The 24,055-nt window shown below is 43.8% G+C and overlaps 1 protein-coding gene across 4 annotated transcripts in view; it reads left to right on the top strand.

Moving 5' to 3' along the window:
* Window positions 1-22,710, top strand: part of STX6 (syntaxin 6) — a 58,804-nt gene extending 36,094 nt beyond the window's left edge. For 2 of the 4 annotated variants that reach the window (XM_004372882.2, XM_023728089.1), the window contains exons 5-8: window positions 3,800-3,925; window positions 5,162-5,268; window positions 9,366-9,460; window positions 13,637-17,508. In XM_004372882.2, coding sequence (XP_004372939.1) covers window positions 3,800-3,925; window positions 5,162-5,268; window positions 9,366-9,460; window positions 13,637-13,713 — 405 coding nt within the window. In that variant the 3' untranslated portion in view covers window positions 13,714-17,508. Of the gene's footprint in view, window positions 1-3,799; window positions 3,926-5,161; window positions 5,269-9,365; window positions 9,832-13,636; window positions 17,509-22,433 lie in introns of those variants that run through there. The other 2 variants (XR_002823489.1, XM_023728090.1) reach the window with 2 other exon arrangements.
* The last annotated feature ends 1,345 nt before the right edge of the window (window positions 22,711-24,055 follow it).

Raw genomic sequence — 24,055 nt, 5'->3', positions numbered from 1 at the left:
AAGTCTAAGGTGTGTCTCTTGTAGGCAGCATATAGATGGATCGTGTTTTTTTATCCAATCTGCCACTCTCTGTCTCTTTATTGGTACATTTAGTCCATTTACATTCAGCCTAATTATTGATAGGTATGAGTTTAGTGCTGTCATTTTGATGTCTTTTTATCTTTTTCATTGTTGTTGATTTTGTGTTTGCTGAGTCTTTATATTTTTTTAGTTTTTTATTTTGACTTGTAGGATTGTTAGTTTCATTTGTGGTTACCTTAATATTTAACCCTGTTTTTCTAAATTTATACCAGTCTTTTATTTCTTTGTATTGCCTTGACTTCCTCTCCATGTGAAAATCTGTGTCTACATTTTTTAAGTCCCTCTTTTTTGTTTTAATGTTGTCATCTTTTACATATTGACATCTGTTACCCTATTTTAAGTGTTTTAGCTTTGATTTACTTTTGTGACTTCTTTATCTGGGTTGATACCTGGTTGCTCTGTCCTGTGTTGTAGTCTTGGGTTGTTATCTGATGTTACTGATTTTCTAACCGGAGGACTCCTTTTAGTATTTCTTGTAATTTTGGTTTGGTTTTTGCAAATTCCCTAAACTTCTGTTTATCTGGAAATGCCCTAATTTCACCATCATATTTGAGAGACAGTTTTGCTGGCTATATAATTCTTGGCTGGCAGTTTTTTTCCTTCAAGGCTTTATATATGTCATCCCACTGCCTTCTTTCCTGCATGGTTTCTGCTGAGTAGTCCAAGCTTATTCTTACTGACTCTCCTTTGTAGATGACTTTTCGTTTATTCCTAGCTGCTCTTAAAATTCTCTATCTTTGGTTTTGGCAAGTTTGATTATATGTCTTGGTGACTTTCTTTTGGGATCTACTTCATGTGGGGTTCAGTGAGCATCTTGAATAGATATCTTGTAATCTTTCACGATGTCAGGGAAGTTCTCTGCCAACAAATCTTCAACAATTCTTGCTGTATTTTCTGTTATTCCCCGCCCCCGACCCGTTCTGGTACACCAGTCACTTGTAGGTTATTCCTCTTGATAGAGTCCCATATAATTCTTAGGGTTTCTTCATTTTTTTAAATGTTTATCTGATTTTTCCTCAATAAATTGATGTCAAATGCTTTATCTTTAATCTCACTAATTATGACTTCCATTGCCTCAGTTCTGCTCTTATGTCTTTCTAGTGAATTGTCTGATTCTGAAATTTTATTTTTAATCTTCTGGATTTCTGATTGCTATCTCTGTATGGATTCTTGCAGCCTGTTAGATTTGTCATTATGCTCTTCTCTAATCTTTTTAATTTCCTCTATTGCGTGTTCTGCGTTTTGCTTAATTTCCTTCCTAATTTCTTGAAGAGCTCTGTATATTAATCTTTTGTATTCTGCCTCTGGTAATTCCAAGAAATTTTCCTCCTCTGGAAAATCTCTAGATTCTTCATTTTGGGAGCTTGCTGAAGCCATTATGGATTGCCTCTGTGATTTGATATTGACTGTTGTCTCCGAGCCATGAATAAGTTATTATATTTATTTACTTTTTGTTTGCTTACTGTGTCCTAGCTTCTTGTTTTGTTTTGATATGCCCAAATAGGCTGCTCGTATAAGCTAGTTTGATTATTGGCACCTTTGAAGCTCTAATGTCCTGTCACCAGGTGGTTAGATCTGTTACTAGGTATGTGAGCTCAGGAGTCTGCCCACTCCTCCTGTATGGATTCAGCTCAGGTGCCCAGGTTGATAGCCACCAAGTGTGTGGCGTAGGCTCTCACAGTCCTAGACAGGCATGGGTAATTGGTGTAGGCACAGGCATCTGGCTGCAGCCGGGGGACACACTCTGAGCAAGGTGGGGGGCTGATGGTCACCCCTGAGTGTCCAGGAGAAGGTGTGTCCCTGTTCCCTAGAGCACGTAGGTGGGTGGGTTTTGCAGCGGACTATGAGCACCTAATGCTGTTGGCTGTAAGGACTGGGGGGCATCTGTTATTCCTGGGCCCCTATCGCAGGTGGCTAGGTGGTGTGGGTGGAGCCACCAGTCCTCAGGCCCCTGGTGTGGGTAGGTGAAGATCCTGCTTAATGGGCAGAGCAGTGTCAAATGTCAAGAACCTGCCACTTCACAGTGGAAACAGTTGAAGTTAGAGTTCCGGTATATACCCTGTTGTACTGTGGTAATGAGGGCCTACGCTGTTGAGATGGGCCCACACAAGTCTATGCAAAGGGAAAGGCACTCAAAGTTCGTGGATCCCTTATGCCTGTGCCTAGGCAAAGGAGCTGTGCCTACCCTGGGTTCCTGGCTTAGGCGAGCCGGCAGTTTATTTTTTCCTGTTTGTTAATTTGTTCAGTCTCCAAGGCAAGGAGAATGGCTCAAGGCGTGTGATGGATCCTCCTTCTGGCCCAGCAATTGCTGAAGCCGGTCTGGGACCAGTGCAGAGCAGGGAGTGGGGCGGTAAATGGGAGAGAGGTTTTTCCCTAAGGGGCGTGTTTTTGATCCATGCGGTAAGCCATATGCAAGTACTTGTCTTTCACCAGTGAGGGCTGCTTTTCACTGGTTCTGGGTGGCCGTGTAGACTCTCTGGTGCTGGGTCTCTCCCGGTGCAGAAAACGCGCCTCTGGAGGGCCGCCGCTTGCCTGCCTCACTGCTCACCTCAAGAGCTGATCAGGCCTGAGGGGCTCAGGCTCTCGCTGAGTCAGGTCTGGCAACTCCTCGCTGCTTCCGAACCATCTCTCCCTCCCCCTGCCACTCTGTCGGGTTCCTCAACTCTGCCTTTGATGTTCAGGGCTCCCCGACTGCCATATATAATGGAATCGTTTTTTCATGTCTTTGTTGTAGAAGAGTCCACCAGAAGCTGACTACTCCCTCATCTTGGCCCCGCCTCAAAAGAATCCATTGTTAGTCACCAGCTTCTTCTGGTTCTTTGTGCTGCAGGGCTCGCATGAGCAATTACTTTGACTAGTCAGAACTGCTTGTGGGGATCTCAGTCAGAACCAGCTGCCTGAATTGAGCTCTCAACTTTCCTGGCTGGCCTCTTCTATAAGAAAAGACGTATCCAATTGTATCCACTTCTGGCTACAAACCTCTTCCAATTCATACTTAGCAGCTGGAGGGCCTGGTGGAGAACTCTACTGTCAGGGCGAGCACTCACCCGGGTCATCAGGGTCAGGTCACTCATTGTCACACTTGCCTGGTGAAGCAACCCCCAGTTCCCACCTGGGAAGCCCTGTAGGCTTTTAGTTCAACCTAACGTCATTGGGTTTTATTTATTGGTTAAATTCAGCAGAACTGGGCAGTTCTGGCATCTTCTGCACGTAACTGGCTATGACCTACCTTCTTGCCATCCTAGGGCCTCTCCCCACCCCCTGACCTCCCTCCCCCAAAAAAGCAAAATTCCCTGAGTCATAGTTAAAAGGCCTCTAGTTCTTGGAGTCAGTTTGACTAGAACCTGTGGGTTTCTGGGGAACTTCAAGGGTGCTAGAAGAACTGATCTTTTAAGAGACCACGTGCTTTTAAATTATAAACCAGTATGTATACAAATGAGTGTTTGTTGATTTAGAGTAGACATTTATTTGCATTTTAATGGGACAGAGCCCATTTGCTAGGCCTGTTGTGAGAACTTGGCAACAACGAGGGCCTTTCCTGGCAGTCCTTAAATTATACCACACTGGCATCAGTCTACTCTGCCACATAAAAGCCTGGCCCAGGGAAAAACGGACGATGAGAAATATCAGAACTCTTTATACTGCTCTGTGATGCATCACTTGTTCAGAGATAGTAACTGTTTGTCTCTACTGACTCCCGTTGCCCCTGCTCACACAGGCACTGCTAGGAGAAAGCGGTGGCCAGAACTGGAACACTGGAACAACGGATAAATATGGGCGCCTCGATCGAGAGCTGCAGTTAGCCAATTCCCACTTCATTGAGGAGCAGCAGGCACAGCAGCAGGTACCCTCAGAGCCGGCTGAGGACAGGGAAGGGGGAGGCAGGATGGATACCTCTCTTAGTTCCCTGTCAGCCATGGCATTTTGTTGCTTAATGCCAAGCATGTTGGACCAGAGCTCATCCTGGGGCAGGCTGTGTCTAAATATGTAATGATTGCGTATGTAAAGGGTTTTAAAACCTTTCCAGTACCAACTACCGTTTCAAGAGAACCAAGCTTGATTAGGTCTCTTATGAAGAGCAGACCAGACACCCAAAAATGGCACACAGGCCATTGATTTAAAAAGAAAACCCTCTTCCCCAACCTCCAGTTGCATACTCAGTTTTTTGTTTATTTGTTTCAACAAAGGTACACTCCGAAAAATTGAGTCCTTGTTTTTTCATTGAAAATTGTTGGTATCATTATATATAGAAACAGTTGCAATGGTAGAGGCTAAGGGGTTGGAAAGTGAGGTCGATTATGTCTGTTACTGCTTTTGGTGTGTAGTTATAGTAATAAACGGAAACTAATAATAATCTGGGGATTTAAGGATGAGCTACTCTTTTATACTATTGGTTCTTAAGTACTGTTTTTTTATGTACATATGTAGGTTATGTGTTCTTTTGTTCTTTTTCCATGGGCGTGTTTACTTAGCCAGTTGTCTGCTTCAATTGGTATTAACCAGTCAAACTTAAAAAAGAAAATGTGAGGAGGATGCAGCACAATTAAAAATAAAGGTTTGTGTTTGTCAGTCAGTAGTCATCCTTGAGGTAACTTACTACCCCAGGGCCTCCTCTAGTTTGTCCTGGAGGAAAGAGGAAAGGATTCTGTGTGCATGGCTTTCCTACATCCGGAGACTTGTATTGAAGCCAGGCAGTCTGCTGTGTATTGAGACATTGATCATGGCGATGGCGTCCTCTTCCCAAAAACCCTCATGTCTCAGTGGTCATCTGCACATGTGCTTTTGGCCATTGTCTGCTTTCTAATTGGACTTCTGCCAGCCAGAGTCGGTCTCTCTTGGTGGTTTCAAGCCCTGCTGACTGTTCACAAGTTGGATCAGTGGGAGATATCAGTAGCTTGACAATCCAGCCTTTTGAGCAGTGTGTTCTTGGAGGCAACGGTCTGGTCCTTTGATTTCTGGGCTTTGCTTCTGAATGCGAATTGTCCCAAGTTGGCAAAGAAGCTAGCAGCTGCTAGAGTGCTGGGCTTGGAACCAGGTAAGATGGATTTTAATTGCTTATTTCCCATTTCTCTGGCACCAGTTGATTGTGGAACAGCAGGATGAGCAGTTGGAGCTGGTCTCTGGCAGCATCGGGGTGCTGAAGAACATGTCCCAGCGCATTGGAGGGGAGCTGGAGGAACAGGCCGTGTGAGTGTTGAGAAGCTCCTCCCATGGGAGTGAAATGAGGGGAAAAGCCATTCTGTGAGACCTGGAAAAAAACTGGCAATTACATGGTTAATAAAACCAAAAGTTATTGTACTTTCAAGCCAAAAAACCCAAACCAAACCCATTGCCATCAAGTGGATTCCGACTCATAGCAACCCTATGGGATAGAGTAGAATTGCCCCATAGGGTTTCCAAGGTTGAAATTACTGAAGCAAACTGCCATATCTTTCTCCTAAGGAGCGACTGGTGGGTTCAAATGGCACCTTTATTCTGTTGTACAGAGTAGCTTCCCTAAAAGAAGCAAAACTATCAGATAAAATTACAGCAGGGTTTAGGCAAAGTTATTTTGTTTTTCGGCACATCCAAAAAAACAGATATAAATGTTCCCCTGGGGAGATACTTACTGTACAGTTATGAACGGAAATGTGACGCAGTCTGTAACCTCTGGAGATGTTTGTCCTGAAGAGGGTAGGACATGAGCTCACTTGATCTTCCCATGACTTTCCTGCAGCACTGAACAAAACTTTTTACTCTGCATCTTAAATTTTAACTTTATGAATAAACTTATAAATTTAATTCCAATTAATAAAAATCTTCTCTCTCAAAAATTCATAAAAGCTTGGCACACAAGAAAACATAACCTGGGTTCATTTTATTTTCCTTAGAACAATCTCTTTTGCATGCATGACCCCAACAGCAACATTCTTAAATGCTGCCACACAATTTTACAAATTATTCTCTGAAAAAAAGAACAAGTCAGTTCACTGGGATATATCAGAAGCTTTCCTATCTTAACCTTGTGTTCTGTGGTACACATTCATGCATGTAAATACTGGACATCTGTTCAGCACTAGGCCTCCAGGAAGCCCTGGGGATATAGGAGCAAACAGGATAGACACTGTCTTTACCATTCAGAGAGGTTTTACAGGGTAGAATGGACATTCCATAAATGAATGCAAGTCATTAACTAAGTGACGACAGTGAATTGGAGGACCGCTGTGATGGGGGCGGTATGTGATGCCTTGAGAGCCCTAACTTAGCCCAAGACCCCTGAGAAAGAGAGGGTTAACTGAACTGAAAGGGTGAGTAGAAGATAGCCAGGTAGAGTGAGTGCCGGTGTGGCGGCCAGAACATGGGAGGAGGTGATGAGGGGACAGTGCCAGGAGGGAGAAGAGCACGTGAAGATGTAGAGGTGAGAAGGTGCACAGAACAGAAAAGGTTAGTGTGCCCAGAGCAGGGGGATTGCGAGGGAAAGCTGGCAGAAGTCCTGATAGGGAGGCAGACAGTAGATCGGGGGGCGGGGGGCGGGGGCTCTGAGCCATTTAAGGACTTTGAACTTTTTATTCTAATGGGAAACCAGTGAAGGCTGTATTAGGTGTAATGAACGTTCAGATTTACATCTTTGAAAGACCTGGCTGTCGTAATTTAGATTATGTACTAGAGGAGAGCAAGACTGGAGGCAAGGAGACCAGGTAGGAAGCTATCACAGGAATCTAGGCATGTACGTTTAATTTCTGTCTAAAATGGGTTCTTCACCTCAAACCACAGTGTGGCAATAGGAAGGGATTAATTGCCTGAGCTACTCTGTGGGTAGGGCAGCTTGGTGGGTAGTAGATAACAGAAAGAGCCTTAGAGACTGCCAGTTGAAGATGGTGAATTGAACACACCCCTTTATCTCCATCCCCTCTCTAAAGCTCACCAGAGCAGTAGTAAAGGGATTGTTTTTTTAAAAGGCATAAAACCTATGGGGATATAGAGCATGGAGTAAGAAACCACAGCCATAATATATGGGAATCTGGAAAGCAGAGAAAGCTGACTCCTTAGCCAGCAGCGGGGAAAGCCAAGAGGCAATGTGATTTATACCACAAACCCGCTCGGCTGTGAGTAGCAGCTCTTCAGTCAGAATGGAAACAGTGAATAATTTTCTGAGCAAATTATGACACAGTTACATTGGGAGGAAGGGGAAGGGAGGTAAAGGGATGGAGACAGGAATGAAGTGGGGAGAGAGATAAATCCTGATCTTTCGAAGTGGTGAGTCAGTAGGTGAAGCCTAAAGGTAGAAGGCCAGGATGCTGCAGTACAAGCATGCTACTTTAAAAAATGGAGAAAGCACCAAGAGAATCATCGGAGGAGTGGAAGTGGTGGCCCTAGGGAGCGGGAAGCAACTGGTTTTTTGTAAAAAGCCCTGTAGGACTGTTTATCTCATTGAACTGTGTGTATAACTTTGATAGAAATTAAAAGGAAAACACGTGGGTCTTGAACTTAGACCTGTGCTGTCCAGGACAATAGCCACTAGTAGCCACACATGCCTGTCGAGTATGTGAAATGTGGCTCGTCTGACTTGAGATGTGTTCTGAGTGTAAAATGCACACTGGATTTCAAAGACTTAGTATGAAAAGATAATGTCCAAAAGCTTATTAATAATTTTTTATATTGATTACATGTTGAAATGATAATACTTTGGATATATTAATAGATCATTAAAATTAATTTCACCTGTTTCTTTCTCTTTATTTTTTTTTTTTAATGTGCTAGAAAATGTAAAATGACATATGTGACTGGCACTATAGTCCTACTGTACAGTGCCCAGTTAGATAGATCTGGACTAGAAGCTTGGGTAGTGGGGTCCTGGGGCTGGAGCTTGAATGACTTGCCTGTTTTCTCTTCAGTAAGAAAACTCATACCCAGCATACAAAGGTAGCTCTTGGTTTCTGTTACTGACCCTGTCTGGATAGGTCTGCCAGCTGCAGGGCCAGGATGCTACAAGGATCTAAGAAGAGCTAAACATGTTTTAATTTGAATCTTCAGGTAAGGGACAAAGAACTTGCTTGTTAGTTAGTTGTCGACATGGAGTTTACTTACTCTGTTGACTTAATGGGGAGTAGTTGACTGCCCCAGATCCTGCAGGGATGTCAGATGCCCTGTGTGGGCACACAGCCAAGACCAGTAGTTTTTAGTGGCCATTGATGCTGTCAGAGTTGTTGTGTGCCGTCGAGTTGATTTCAACTCATAGCAACCCCATGTGATAAAGTAGAACAGTCCCATAGGGTTCTCTTGGCTGCAGTCTTTACGGGAGCAGATCACCCAGTCTTTCTCCCACAGATCCACTGGCTGGGTAGTAAAGCCTTTTTATTAAAACCTCTGGCACACTGTGTTCTGTTCTCTGAATAACCATATATTGATCAAAAGTTGGAAAGTCAGGAATGTTTAATAATTTGTGAAATAAACACTGCTAGAATTAGAGTATTATGGTGTGTTTTTCCCAGCTGCACCTTGGACAGCCAACAGTGTGAGCATACTGGGGCCTGTTATCTTAGTGGGAAGACACGCTGGTTTCTCTGTGAGCATAGACGAGGGAGGAGCACAGCCATCGGGGGTTTTAGTCCCAGGTTAAGCTTTATGACAAAGCATGCTGGGCTTTAAAGGAGAATATTATTTGATTAAAGCACATGTCTTCATTTATGTAAAGTGCTTTTGTGGTCCCTGTGAGGACCCTGTGTCGTTCTCTCAAGAACCCCCTGAGGGTTGAGAAGATTGCCCGCATTTTACAGATGAGGAGGCAGTGCCAGAGAGTTGTAGGGTGCCTGTCCAAGGTAGCACGGTAAGCAAGTGGCAAAGCCTGGTTGTCTCACTTCAGAGAACCTTCGTTCTACAACACTGCACTGCCACGAAATTCGTGTTATTGTATAGTCAGGTCCATGGTTTCTTGTCTGTAATTCTAAGTCTAGAAAGCTATGAAAATCCAAAGTTTAAGTTTGCAGCAAGCTCATGTGACAGAAAAAACTGACTGACTGCAGAAATATTAACGTGTTTAATTCTGGGGGCTGCTCCAGGCCTTGCTGGGGTTTTAGATAATACACGGTATATGTAACATAACTTTTTTAAATCCCCCAAATTCTGAAATTAAAAACATATCTGGCCCCAAGGATTTTGAATAAGGGATTGGGAGCCTGAATCCCAGTATCGCCTGTTTAATGTTTGCTAAAACTGAGGTCTAGATCCTGATTGAATCCCATAGCCAGTGCATTGCTGAGGCTTTGTGCTTACCCTGCTGTCTCATATGCTGCTTCTCTCTCTAGTATGCTGGATGATTTCTCCCATGAGTTGGAGAGCACTCAGTCTCGGCTGGACAACGTGATGAAGAAGCTTGCAAAAGTGTCTCACATGACCAGTGGTACGTCCATGTGGTATCTAAAGCCTAAGAAACTTACTTAATTCTAGAAACACTGTCCGTAGGGATTCTGTCCTGTGTGTGCCCATTCAGATCTCTTTCGTGGAGAACATTTTTTGTGATGCTTTAGGATAGGGAGTGGCAGACTAGTATGTACAGACCTTATCTTCTACTTGTAGCCTTAATTGGGAAAAGGTCTTGACAAAGAAGGGTGCCCACCTTCACAAGATTGCTCCCCACACCACACAGGGTGATGGGGGCTGGTGGTTGCTGTTTTCTCCAGTGGAGCAATTCTTTGTGCAATTACAAAATCTTTTTTATTATTTTTTTCTATTTCCTTGCCAAAATTGGGCATTCAGAACAGTAATCAAGAAGCCAGGTATTGTTACTCCTGAATTGACTTTATTTCATTGAAAGAAAAATCTGTACTATCTCAAAATAAGATGGTCTCACAGATCTGATTTAAATTGTTGCATTTAAATTCATCATGAAATATTCCAACAAATTTTCTACATGATGGCAATGAAGCAATCACACTTTTCCAATGAGTTACTCTATAGGAAGATGTATTTCAGTGATTCTTCTACATTTTTGGATTATTAAGACCCACCTTCCCTAACTACTACATGAGAAATAATATATTTAAGTCAAAGAAGATTCAGTATCTCTTTTCTTTATTTGGTGGGTGCAGTGGTGGAAGGAGGAAACGGGATGCTCCTTGAGGTAACCTGAGTGTTCTTCATAGCAGCACCTATCCCACCTGCCAGTTAGAACTTCCCCCGTCTCTTGCCACCTCATTCTCTTGGTTTCCCTGGTCAGGTACATGGTATAGGCTCTGATGGTATAGCCTTTTGAGGCACAATTTAAATACTGTGCACATTTGTTTTTCAGCTGTTTAACTTGTAGACAAGTTATGTGACAATCCCCTGGGGCACAGTTTCTTTGTAAAAGTTGGGTGATGCTACCTCTCAAGGTCATCGTGAGGATTAACCAAAATAATTAATGTAAAAATGTGTAGCCGTGTCTACCATGTAATAGCACTTAGTAAATGTTTGTTTAAAAAATAGTAAAACAGGCAGCAGATGGCTCTAAGGGGCAAAGGGAATGTTATATCCAAAGTAAAGGGCGGTTCAAAGCTGGAGTTATTTCCTTCTCCCTTTCCACGGGCAAATATCTTTATGCTTCTAGCAGGCTCTTCATTGCCTGAAGCTGTGTGTATATGAGAAGCAGACAGTAGCTTATATTAGTTCATCTTTCACACATGTAGAGAGGTTTGCAAAGTCTTCTTTCTGATTCCCTCTGTTCTCTCCTCTTCAACCCTCACCCCTCTGCTTTTTTTTTAAAAAAAACAAAAGTTTTGACGGGGTTTTATATAACCAGTTTAAACACCAGGCCTGTCACTAGTCTGTGTACTAGCCACAAAGTCAAGTCGCTACTTCAGCACCAGTTTTGTTTGGGGACGAGCAAACGAACAAAGATGTACTGTGTCTTTGTTTCCCTGCATACTGGGTATGAATAATTTAGAAAAGTACTTGGATTATGATAAGTGGCTCAGTGTGTGTAAATAGCACAGAGGCTGGCTTATGCTGTATTCTGCTTTCTCTCTGAAGAAAAGTTTGGGGACCAAAGTAAGAACTTCGGTTGTATTTGTATAAGAAAGAGAGCCAGGAAACAGAGCATTTAGCCTGAAAGGCCCTTCACTTTTGGAAACTTGCCTGTGGTTTTCATTTTAATCTTTGCCTGCTACTGAAAGAAGTACTGCTTACAAGCCTCCTGCTTGGTGGTGTCTGCTTCAGTTTGACAACCAGGCAATTTGTGTTTGCCTCTGTTCTTCTCCATAACTTTGGGGAAAGTTCACGGCTTCTTAACCAACCTGCACAGAAAGAAAGTGTGTCAGGATCCACTGACGTTTGATGAAGCAGTAACTGAGCGTGCGTGAGCCACAGTTCTTGAGAGGAGAACGTTTCCCTTCCCTGTGGCTGTCTGCTTCATGGGGAAAGATCTGCTGGGACTCGAAACTTACTTTTTTGTATAACCCAAGAGAGAAAGTAATCTCTGTTCATTCTCCTACCAGAGAAAGCATATTCCTCTGATTAGATACTGAGACTTTTTCCCCTCACTTTCTAAAATTCTGTTGCTCATCTTTTCCCTTTAGGGCAGGAAAATACATTAGGAAGAAAAGAAACTACCATTGGAGTTGCATTTGCTTCCCTCTGTCTTTTTGAGGCAGATCCCCAGCTTACAAGCTGGTTAAAACTTTTCACTTGAGGTGGTAAAAGCTCTTATGGTTAGTACCACTCCACGACATTAAACTTTGCAAGGAATGGGGGAGAAGTTTGCTAGGGTAACAAATCCCTGAGGCTATCTGGTTCATGCTTCTAGAAGCAACTTCCCGCTTCAAAGGAAAATAGCCTTAAAAGAGCATTCCTGGTTTGTGCTGGCTTGTCTGAAGCCTGTTTCTCCTGGATGAAAACCTCTATCTAATGCAGTTGTAAAAGAAAAAATGGGTGGGTGGTTGTGGGGGGGGGTGTAGTGGTGGTAGAGGCTGATGGAAAGCTGGTTTAGTATTGGAAGTGGGGCCCTGAGAATGGAGGGAGTGTGTGTGGGAGGGTCAGTTACCTTATCTGGTTTTGTCCTGGAAGAGCATCAACTAATAATTTTAATGAGAGTGGTTTTAAATTATTATCAACATTTTTAAGTGGATGAAACTAAATGCTGCATACTAAGTTTATTTGGCCATTAAAGTGATGGTTAAACAGATTAGTAGGCCAACTCTGCCTCCCCCTGCCCTTTGGAACAGTGATTCTGAATGGACAGACTTCGGGTCTTTGCCCTGGTCACCCAGTTACTAAACGAGTTTCTCACACGTCTGAGGACGAGCAAGGTGACCACCATTGAGAAGATACTCACTTTACGTATTATGATTTAGGGTCAGTTCTAAGACTTTGAGATCCATGACATTTAAAATAATTTTAAGTACATGTTAATCCAGTTAGCATTGCTTTGTGGAAATTTTTAAGATCTACTTTCCTAGACTCAAACTTTTTTATAATGGAATTCTCAGTAGCTATGTTGTCCCCAAATCTGCAGGGTTTCTTATAAACTTTTGATGAATCGGTATGTGTTTGTATTTCTATTTATATGGGACTCTTATTCCTAGTGGTTGAACTACATTTTCATAGACTGGTGAAATTCCCTTATATCAGTCTGACCCTTTGTGGGAAACACCAGGACTCATCTGTGGAAAGACAGATGTTCTTTCTCCACCTCCCCAAATTAAAAAAGCTCTGACGATGACGGCATCCCCTGAGCCTCAAGCTTGGGCACTGTACAGTATGTGTGACTATGTTCATGTTTAATTCTCAAAACAGCCCCACGAAGCAGCTGCTGTAGAGCTAGAGGACCACAGTTAGAGTTGGTGCCGGAGCTGGGATTCCGCTGGGGGCCTTTCTGGGCCCTTCTGTTCACAGGGCCTCCCTGCTCTCAGCCATGTGGACGGACTCCAACCACTTTGTTCCTGTGCCTCTTCTAAACTGTTGACAGAGCAGGAAGTTTCAGAAAGACCATCCACTTTCATTTATAGATAAGCTGTATGAATTACTTGAACGTGGTGACTGGTTAAGTGCTCTTACTTCTTTCTTGACTAGGTGTGGTGTAAAATCAGTCGTGCTTGCTTTTTCAGCTCTTCATTTCCCAAAGTGACCAGCAGTGCCTTTCATCTTTTTTCCATCCTTCCATAGTTGTCATTCAGAAAAGAACATAATTATTGTTGAATTAAATGATGTGACTCTGGGTAGTAGAGTAAGCGGACAGGCTTTGATCTGTAATACCAGAGCCAACACCTTTTCCAGGGATACGGTAACCACCACCAAAAAGCTAAGATTTTAATTAAAGACTTGAGACACAAAGTGTGTACTTATTACGGGCCAGATGTTTAGGGGACTGGCCAAGCCGTGAACACACGTGAAGTGTAGGCCAGGGACGGCAGCGCTAGAGTACCGGGCACCCGCACAGGTTCAAGATCCTCCTTGTCCCCATCATTCACACGCTCTGTCCCTTTCCTGCTTGAAAGATGTTACCTTAAATTCCGTGTAACTGTGTCTGGGGGGATGCAGGGTCCCTGGGTTCATTCTCCCCCTCTCTGCCGGAGTGCACTCACCGCCCTGTCCTGCCTTGCAGATCGGCGCCAGTGGTGTGCAATAGCCATCCTCTTTGCAGTCCTGCTGGTGGTGCTGGTCCTCTTCTTTGTGCTGTGACGGGGCCCGGTGCGAGTTTCTCCTGCACATGAACCGAGGGCGTCAGGAGACGCGAGCACGTGCGCAGCCGTCCACTCACATTCCTCTCCTGAACACGCCCTGCTGCACCGACGCTTCTCCGTGACCCCACAGTTGAAGGCTCCTCCACTCCAGCGCGGGAAGCGGACACGGAGGACTGCACACTCCTGGCGCTGGCTCCACGACAGAAGCCCCGCGCTGCCTGTCCTGCTCCGAGGACAACTGGCCACTGCTTTGCCTCCCTGGACCTCGTTGTTCCCCGTGGAGGGATCTGAGTGATCCTGAAAAATCAGCAGATCAGCTCACTTTTGCTGTCGCTCACTCCGCCGGACTCTGGCAGCTCTTCCTCTGCTCAGACCCCTCCCGCCGCTCAGACAGCGCCTCAGTCCTGTCCAAGCCTGTCGTGAATGTGGGTTCTGGGTGTCTCCTTTCCCATCGCTGTAGCGTTTCTTCGTCCCTGAGAGCTGATTCTTAACGGGGCAGAAGGCTCAGAGCAGTTTGTGACAGAAAATGCAGTGATTCATTTTTCAGGGATAAGTGCCGGGATGGAATTGCTTTACCAGACACTTTGTTTTTTTTTTTTTTTGGTGGGAGAAGTAACTAATGGAAAATAGTGAAAAGCACTGGGCATTTGGGGGTGCTAACAACTTGTGGCTTTAATAAATGGGAAGAAAGAGCAACATGACCCTGAGTTTGCACGGCTTAGAGAAGGGTCGATGATGCCGCTAGAGGGCAGAGCCAGAGCCTTGCCGATTTCACCTTGGCTACCCTAGGACTTCCTCCCAGAGGTGTATCTGGAACTTTTAGGATGACCCTTAAATATATGGTTGCCAAGCCACTCGGCAGCACACTTGAATGAATTAGGATACTGGATTATCATCACTGACAGTCATTTTTATTCCTGTGGCCTCTACATTGGGGGACGGCAAGGGGGGTGGGAGCGGTTAGTACATTTATTACATTTACTCAGAAACTATCCTGACAGAAGGCTAGTTCTGGACCTGACTTTCCTTTCCCTGTGAGTAATGGTGAGGATGGGTAGGTGAACTTGTCTCTCTTTTTCCCTAAGATGACAACTCAATTTTATCACCTATTCAAATAACTGAGCCAATCCAAATTTAACTGGCAGAGGTTTTAATTGAGTTTAAATCGCTAAAACTACTGAAACACTAACCTTCAAGCTTCTGATTATTTTTTTAAATGCCTCAGATGTGCACATGTGTGTGGGATCTTTTTATAACTCTCCCCCTGAGTAAGCTGGTAGCAGTTGAACCCTGAGCCAGAGCTTGACTGCAGAGGCTGTGAGTCTGCTCCCCGTCTTCCTCTGCACTTGGAAGGAACAGCACCATCCAGATAGGGTTTTCCTCTCACTTCGCCTTTCTTCATCTTTTTGGGTACATTCCTCAGCATGCTTTGTTTTACTTTTTTTTTCTTGTTTTGTTTGTATTTTGTGTGTGTGTTTTCTGTTTTTTGTGATTTCTGATGCTATGCTTGCCTAGCTAACTTCTGGATTGCACTTTTTAATATCTGTAACAATTTTTTAAGAAGGATCTTTTCTCCTGATTAGGATCATGGTAGGTAAGGAAATCTTGTTGATGGAAGCTAAAAGCAAATTTATAAAACTAAAGGCGTGGTTAACATCCATGTTAACACTCCGTTTGATAACTAAAGAAATTATCTAAAAAAGTGATTATTACAGAGGGCTTCAGAGATATCAGAGATATAGGGTACTAGATTATTTATGTTTTATAAAGTGTTAAGACTTATTCAGATTGTCTTCCATAAGCTTAGAACAGGGATGGCCCTTAGATTTGCATTAAAATATAGAAATCTTTTGTTAAAAATAAATGTGGACCTTGTTTCAATACTGTAATCTACACTCCCCACGTTACAGAACTGTACAACTGGCATCTTAAAAAATTATCTGATAGCCCTATTTAAAAGCCACGCTATTGTCCTGCTATTACCAGCTTTACTGTGCCACACAAAAATAGCACAAGTGTCAGTACGGCCTGTTTCAAGCACGCCTGGTCATTAATGAGTAAGATGTTTCCATTAGTTCAGGGACCAAGTTTTGTGACCCTGAAGGCTTAATTATTAAATTCTTGGATATATTTAGAGTTGACATGCTGATCTCACTGATTGAAGTCGTTTGCTAAACTGGCTATCGGAGACCAGACTCAGGTTGAAGCCAAATAGGGAACTATTTGGAGAGAAAGTTTACTTAAGATGCAGGCACTGCATGGTATTCTCTGTGTAGGGTCACTGCTCTCTCTTGCCTCTGAGGAGCTTAATTTATTCATCAGAGTCAGCCTTTCCTCAGGGGAGCCTGTGGCCAAGCTGACTTGACCTGGGTCTGATCCTGTTGTACCTTGACTGGGCAGTCACTACAGAGCCAGTGGGAATTTGAAGGACTCCTGCTCAGACTCCAAACTGTGGCAGTCAGAAAACAGGCCAGAACATATATTTCCTCATTTAATGATCTTAAAGTTACCAGGCTTTGGAGGGACCCCAAGTGGTCCCTTCTGCTTTCTCCTTCGCCGTGTGTCATAGAGTGGGGAGATGAAGTAGGCAGCTGTGACACCCTGACACCGCATACAAGCACATCCTCATAGCAGTTGGGTTTTTTCTTTTTCTACAGCCTTCTGCACCTAGTCCCATATTCCTCATTCTTAAGGAACTGGCAGAATGATGGATAACAGAAAGGGCTTGATGTATGTTTATTGGAAGAACATTTTACTTATCAACTGATTTGGGGGTAGGATGGAGAATGAACCATTGAGAGAGTTTGCCAGAGTGTGAATCCAACTGGAAAACCAAAATACCTTTTGCTTTTAGTCCTTATTTTTGGTCTTGTCTTTGTGTGGGCTGTGAAAAATCAGTGCTATGGCCTGTACTGTGTGGCAGTTGGAAGTTGCAATGTGTATGTGTTACATGGATCTTCCACAATTTCGGAATTCATGCCAGAGTCGAAGGGGGAGAAACTTGGCAACTTGCCCATTCTCTGCGTTTAGCCAGAGTTAAACAGACTGATGGGTCTGGTAGCCAACAACTTGGCAACTTCTATTCATTCTCACCTCGTGAGATTAAGGGCTGTGAAAAGAAATCTAGTCTAAGTCCAACAGAAATCTGTCTCTGTTAAGTATTTTACCTTCTGTAAGGAAAGGTGGTGGAGCCAAGATTTTTTTCCTTTGGTAATTTCCCTGGCTGTAAAGTGAGACCAGAGGGATACCTATTCCAGTTACCTTTTTAGAGAATGTATAGCATTTGAAGATCTAAAAATTGAGTAATAGTGAGTTGTTTTTCAACTCTGTAGACTTTGTATTATTTGGCTTCACCTCGTGCCCCAGGATGAATCTGTAAACAAAATTTGGACTGTCGGGAAGGTTAAAATTCTAAATTATGGAATACACTACCTCTAGTTCTCCCTCTTTGTCTTCCTCTCTCTGGCATTTCTTTCTCTCCCCAGTTTTTTAAGGTGAGTAATAAAGAACGTTCTTTGGCGATCATGAAGAGTGAGGTGGTGAAACAAAGGGTTCCCGGATGCACAGCCCCTCAGTCACTCTGCACCACCCCACACCACTGTCAGGTCCTGAAGACAGTGCCCCATTGAAAGGCCTCGTGAGATAAGAGGAAGCAGGCTTTCTTAATGTCCAGCTGCCCTCACCCAACTCCCAGTCTGAAACATGTGCTTAAAATAAATGAGGTCTTGTAAAGAAGCCCTGGTGGCGCAGTGGTTAAGAGCTTGACTGCTAACCAAAAGATCAGCAGTTCAAATACACCAGCCACTCCTTGGAAACCCTATGGGGCAGTTCTCCTCTGTCCTGTAGGGTCGCAATGAGTTAGACTTGACTCAATGGCAACAGCTTTGGTTTTTTTGTTTTGGTATTCTTGTAAAGAAGCCCTGGTGGCGCAGTGGTTAAGTGCTCATCTGTTAACCAAAAGGTCAGCGGTAAGAACCCACTAACCGCTCTGTGGGAGGAAGATGTGGCAGTCTGCTTCCATAAAGATTACAGCCTTGGAAACCATATGGGGCAGTTCTACTCTGTCCTGTAGGGTTGCTATGAATTGGAATCCACTCAATGGCAACGGGTTATTTTTGTAAGGCCTGTTGTATGTCGACATGGATGCTGTTCTCACCTGTGTTTACTTGATATGTAACTGTGTTCTCTCTGGGGTTGGGCCCAGAAAACCAAGAGAGCTTTGAGTGGCACAAGAATCTTAAACAGCACTGCTGTGAACCAGCATGACTGAAGCCTGGTGCTGGGTACCCGCGGGGCAAGGCTGCAGCTCCAAACGAGCTGACTTCTGTAGTTACCCGCCTTAAACGGTAGACCAGAGAGACTTGTTCAGCCCTCATGTTCTAGAGCTGAAACAGTGGCAGCTCATCCCAGCCTCCATGGGAGTCATTGGACACATTGCATTCTGGACTTGGCCATTGGCAACGCACACACTCTCTGGGACAAGCCTAAGGTGTTTAAAGCTGACCTCAGTGACATCAATTAAGATAGCTGATATGCTCACCCCAGGCAATTCGATATTTTTTGCCTTTTGGGGAAACACTGAAGTTCTGAAAGTTATAGTGGTGCCTTGGACAGGTTGCTGCAATCTACATCTATTTGGGAGCTCTTTGTTACAGTCGTTTTACTAATAGATATTTGGGTCAGGGTGGGGGGGAGGAGAGAAAAAGAACTTGGTTTCCCTCTGACATGAGCTAACATGCTGGTGCTGTTTCCCTTCTGATGTGACCTTTGCCCGGAAGCGCCTTTCGTGTATCTGTGGATAGTAACCGCACTCAGTGAGTCTTCAAGTCGCCTGCCTAAGGTTTAGCATGAACATTTCATGGTCTGGCTTCCAAAGTGCAGCCAGGCCCTTTTTTAAGATTATGAATTATCAAACATGGAAGCTACTTGTTTATTCAGGGGGATGTTAGAAATAACACCCCTACCTTCGTTGTTGACTGACCAAAGCTGTCTGGTCCTGTCCCTGGCCTTGGTGACAGCCCAGCACTCTATTCTAGCAGGGCTTACCCGCACCGCTGTGGGGCCGAGTTCAGAGTTGCTCCGTTATGCTCTGCAGAAAGTAGATTTTAGTTCAGACCCTGTTACTGAACAGGAAGTGGCGATCATGCCATCGAAATCTGTTTTGGGAGAGGCAGATGTCTTATTCCTCAGGAAAATAGTATCTGGTACCCTGTCATCTGTGTGGGTGAGGAGGAAACAGCCAAGTGCCCCCCTAATAAGTTTTTGGAACTGCTTTTAGGTTCCAAACTGACTGGGCCCAACTCTGGAGAGATGGACTTCAGAGAAAGCCCAGGGTGAGGGGTGGCAAAGGCCAAAGAAACCAAGCTGTACATGATACAGAGTCCATTTTTGTAGGTGAAAATATGCTTTCACTGGCTTGTTTATAATTGGAAATTAGTGTAATTCAGAAATGCAATGTATAATACATGCAAAACTCAGCAGGAATAAACCACGGTATTTTTTCCCCCCAAGGATAATGACCCTACATAGTTTTATTTTTAAATGACTAGCAGGTACAAACTGAAGATGAGAGATCAAAGAATGAGAATTTTGCAAATTCCTGGCTGGTTCACAGATGGTGCTTCCTCTCCCAGACAAAACGAGAGGAGCCAGAAGGGGCCAGAAGTTTACAACCGTCCACCGGCAGGTAGATCTTTGTTAGCTCGACACGGTGGGTCTCCAAGTGTGGTGTGGGACCAGCAGCCCCAGCAGTCCCTGGAACTTGTTAGAAATGCAAATTATTAGGCCCCATCCCAGACCTGCCAAAGGGCTTGGGCCCAGCTGTGTTTTCGCAAGCTCTCCAGGTGGCTCTGCCGCTCTAGCTAAGGTTTGAAAACCACTGCTGCAGTGTCTTCTTGGAGTTTAGGCTACAGTAAATCATCCCTGCACAGAGACTGGCTTTGATGGTAACCCTGACATTAAACAGAATTTGATGACACTACAAAACTGAAAAAAATTTTCTGATACTTGTTGTAAAAAAAAAAACTTGGCCAGCCATCCTAAAAGGTGATATTTTTACACCCTGAAGTATATTAGTAACGTTTCTTACTTCTCTTGAAATCATGTTAAACAACTGTGTAGGGAATATTGTTCAGTATTAAAGAGAACAGGAGAGACCATGAGCTTTGTCCTGAGGTTTTTTTTGGTTTGTTGTTATTTTTAGTTCTTTTCATACCTAACCACAGCTCCCTACACCAGCACCGCGCACGAATAAACATACATATACCTAAGGTGGGAAAAGTGTGGCTGCTGGAAGAACTGAATTGTAAATTGTACTTTCCCTGGCCAAGCAAGTTAGTTACATGAACTCTTAAATTCCAAAATAATTGTATTATGTATTCAAAATATTAACCAGCACAGATTTTCAGGTGGACAAGGGATCTGAGAGAGCAAAGAGACTGTTTCTCCTGTACTGAAGTGCTGGTGTAAGTGATCAAATCTATTCCACTTCCCATTCTGATACAAACAGGGAAATCAATTCTCTTCCCAACTGCACATGCAATACTTCTTCCTCTGATTCAGCCACCAGGGCTAAGTCAGACCTCCCAAATTAAAAGGGCACAGTCCTCCAGACTGACAAGAAGTCTGCCCAAGACCTCAGACATCAGCCACAAGCTTGGGGGCCCCCATGATACCCGTACTTCTGACCTGCTGGCTACAAATTAGAGGGTTCCCTCTATCCCCTCTGGATACAAGCCATAAGCTTGGGTCCCCAGGTGCCCCTCACTTCTGACCTCCTGGCTCCAACTACTCCCTTGGGTTCACCAAAGTGGCTCAGAACTCAGGAAAGCACTATACTTAGGATTACACTTCTATTATAGCAGAAAGGACACAAATGAAGAGGTGTGTACGACAAGGTCTGGGAGGGTTCTCAATTCGGAGTTTCCATGGCCCAAAGGACGTGCTACCCTGTCCTGTGCACTGATGTCTTTCACCAGTCAGGAAGCCCATGGAGTCTTAGTGTCTAGAGCCTTTATTGGGGTCTTATTTCATAGGCATGATTGATTGAATCAAGCCCCCCTCCCCTGAGATCAGCTGATACCACTCAGAGGGTCTTTCTGGCCTGGCAGGCCCCCACCTGAGAATCATTCATTAGTATAAACCCTCAGGGGCTGAAGGCCTCATCAAAGACACTTTAATCACTGGGGAAATCCCAAGGTTTTAGAGGTTATTTCTCAGGAACCCAGGGCAAAGACCAAATTATTTGGGTAAATTCTCTACCCCACAGCAGGCAAACAAGAACATTGGCCGATTGAATCCGTGATTGAAAGAGCCTGCCCTAAATTCTGTGTGGGCTGAGGCTACATAAGCCCCTTAAGGATGGGAATCTTGCTCATTCCATCTGCCACCATCATCCGTGCTAATATGAATTGAGCACCTTCGGTGTGCCTGGTGGTGCAGTGGTTAAGTACTCGGTAGCTAACCGAAAGGTCAGTAGTTCAAACCCACTGGTCACTGCACAGGAGAAAGATGTGGCAGTCTGCTTCAATAAAGATTACAGCCTAGGAAACCCTTTGGGGCAGTTCTGCTGTGTCCTATAGGGTCGCTATGAGTTGGAATAAACTCGACGGCAATGGGTTTGGTTTGGTTTACGTGCCAGGGACCCTCTAAGTGCTTTATCTAAATTCACTCATCTACTTCTTAAAATGATTGAAGTTAGGAAGTTTCCTCATCTAGTATCTCAAATTTGCAGAAGAGGAAACTGAGGCACAGAGAAGTAACTTTCTCAAGGTCACATGGCTATGAAGTGGCAAAGCTACTACCGTGTTCATAGTGCCTTGCACAGAAACTGGCATATCAGTGCTTCCTAAATCCTCAGCTTGATTACCACCAAACAGTTCTAATAGCTAGAAGGGATAAAACTAAATACACATGCTTACCAGCATTGCTAGAAGAATGAGTGTTTATTTTGAGTTATGCTTAATATTTAAGGAAGAAGGGATTTAGGAGGAGGAAGTGGACCATTTTATTCCCAGATAAAAGCTGATCACCTCCCCGTACCTCAAGGGGACACGTGAGCTGTGTGACTCTGATTACAAGGCTACAGGGTTCTTGTTCCATTAGTTGCTCAGCGCCTTTGATTCTACTCGTGGCTGTGCTGGGCAGGACAAGAGTATTTTGTCATTCAAGAGGTCCCCATCTGTTGTAATTCTTACATAAAACTCTTGTTGAAAATGTTAAAAGGCACATGTGTAATGAGCACAGCTTGAACAAAGTAAACAATGCCACTAAGAAGTGCAGGAGAGAAAAGGATGTTTGTCCTAAAGAATATGACATTTATAATTTGGCAGCAACACCAACAAGAACCAAAATATGAGTGTATGGTCACATATGTAGGTGTATAGGCATATGGGTGTATGGGTAAGTACAGGTGTGTACATATGTGTGCACAGATAGAAGTATCTGTATGTACCAACATATACAAATATGTGTGTGCATGCATATATATTCATAGATGACAAAGTTGCAGATACTTCTCAGACATAAGCAAACACCTTGTGAGATGGGTTTTCTGCGTTTCAAGACTTAGGACCTTAGTCTCATAGGACAACTCAATCAATTGGCATAATATAGTTCACAAAGTTCATGTTCTGCATCCTAGTGATGTGAGTAGCATCTGAAGTCTTAAAAGCTTGTGAGCAGCCATCTAAGATGCAATTATTTGTCTCTACTCATCAGGAGCAAAAGAGAAAGAAGGACACCAAAGTGCCAGAGAGGAAACTCGTCTACAGGGCTAATAGCCTACACGAGCCACGGTGTCATCTACCCTGAGACCAGAAGAACTAGATGGTGCCCAGCTACCACTATCAACCCTTCTGATCAGGGCCACAGAAGATGGACCCTGATAAAACCGGAGGAAAATGTGTGTCAGAACTCAAATTCTTGAGAGGTCCAGATGTACTGAGCCAGTTGAGACTAGAGGACTCCCTGAGACTATTGCCCTAAAATACCCTTTAAACCTTGAACCAAAACTATCCCCTGAGGTCATCTTTTAGCAAAGTTGAGTATGGTGCTCCATTAAAAATCCATCTATATGAGACCAAAAGGTCAACATTTACTCTAAAACAAAGATGAGAAGATAAGGGGGCAGGGAAACTAGAGTACTGGAAATGGAACAACCAGAATGCAAGTAAAGAGAACATTTCCACATTGTGAAAAATATAATGTCATTAAACAAGTTGTGTAGAAATTGTCAAATGGGAACCTAATTTGCTATGTAAACTTTCACCGAAAACACAATAAATTATCTTAAAAAAGTTCAACCTTAGGGGGCAGTGAATTTATGTTAATGGTGGAGGAACAACTCACAAAAGGAGGGTGAGAATGGTTATACAACTCAAAGAATGTAATCAATGTCACTAACTGGTACATGTAGAAACTATTGAGTAGACGTACGTTTTGCTGTGTATATTCTCAACAATAACAACAAAATAAATAAAATTATTTTAAAAAAGAAAGTGCTGAAAGGCAAGACCTGAGGCAAAAATGAAATTCACAGAAAGTGAAAACCCTCTCACTCTGTCACAATGGTTCAATTTTCAAATCAGTAAGCCACGTCCTTGACGCCTCCACAGTGTCAGTTGTCTGGAAAGGGACCCCTCCTCCCAAGGTGCTGATAGAGAGTGAAGTAGCAGTTTGTTTGGTGCAGGTGTAGGCAAAGCCTGAACACAAATGTCACCACAAACACACTAGTCAGACAACCTCTTTGACTTTGAACTGGTATTTCCTCTCTCGACCCCTCCCTACTCCCTTTCTCTTTCTTCCGCCCACCTCCCTACACACATCATTATGCTTTCTGTCTCTATGAACAAAAGTTCACATTAAGACTGGCTTGCCTTTGAGAAGGGGTCATCAACTCTTCTAGGAGCAAATGTCTCAAATTTTGTCATCTAAATACTAGCTGTCGTAGGCTGGGTTCTCTAGAGAAACAAAACCAATAAAATGTATAAATATATATAGAGATAGATTTATATCAAGGAAATGGCTTGTGCAGTTGTAGACAGTGGAACGTCACAAGTCCATGGGTCAAGATAGAGGCTTCTCCTGATTTACGCAGGCGCAGGGGCTGGCAAACCCAAGGTCAGCAGGTCAGAAAGCAGGGCTCTTGCTCACAGGCTGCAAAGATCAACGAATCCCAAGACTGGCAAGCAAGACCGTAGGTAAGCTGCTAGCTCAAGTCCCAAGAAGTAGATGTCAGATAAGCAGGAGCCGCTACAGGACCCAGAGTGAGCAAAAGCCCACCAGCCTTGCCAGAATGTCCACTTATATTTGATGTAGGCCACATGCCCAAGGAAACTCCC

This window comes from Trichechus manatus, unplaced genomic scaffold (assembly GCF_000243295.1).
Source record: "Trichechus manatus latirostris isolate Lorelei unplaced genomic scaffold, TriManLat1.0 scaffold00021, whole genome shotgun sequence".
In the NCBI taxonomy this organism is placed as follows: domain Eukaryota; kingdom Metazoa; phylum Chordata; class Mammalia; order Sirenia; family Trichechidae; genus Trichechus; species Trichechus manatus.
Note: the sequence above shows the minus strand (reverse complement) of the source record. Positions and strands in the feature narration are given on the sequence as shown.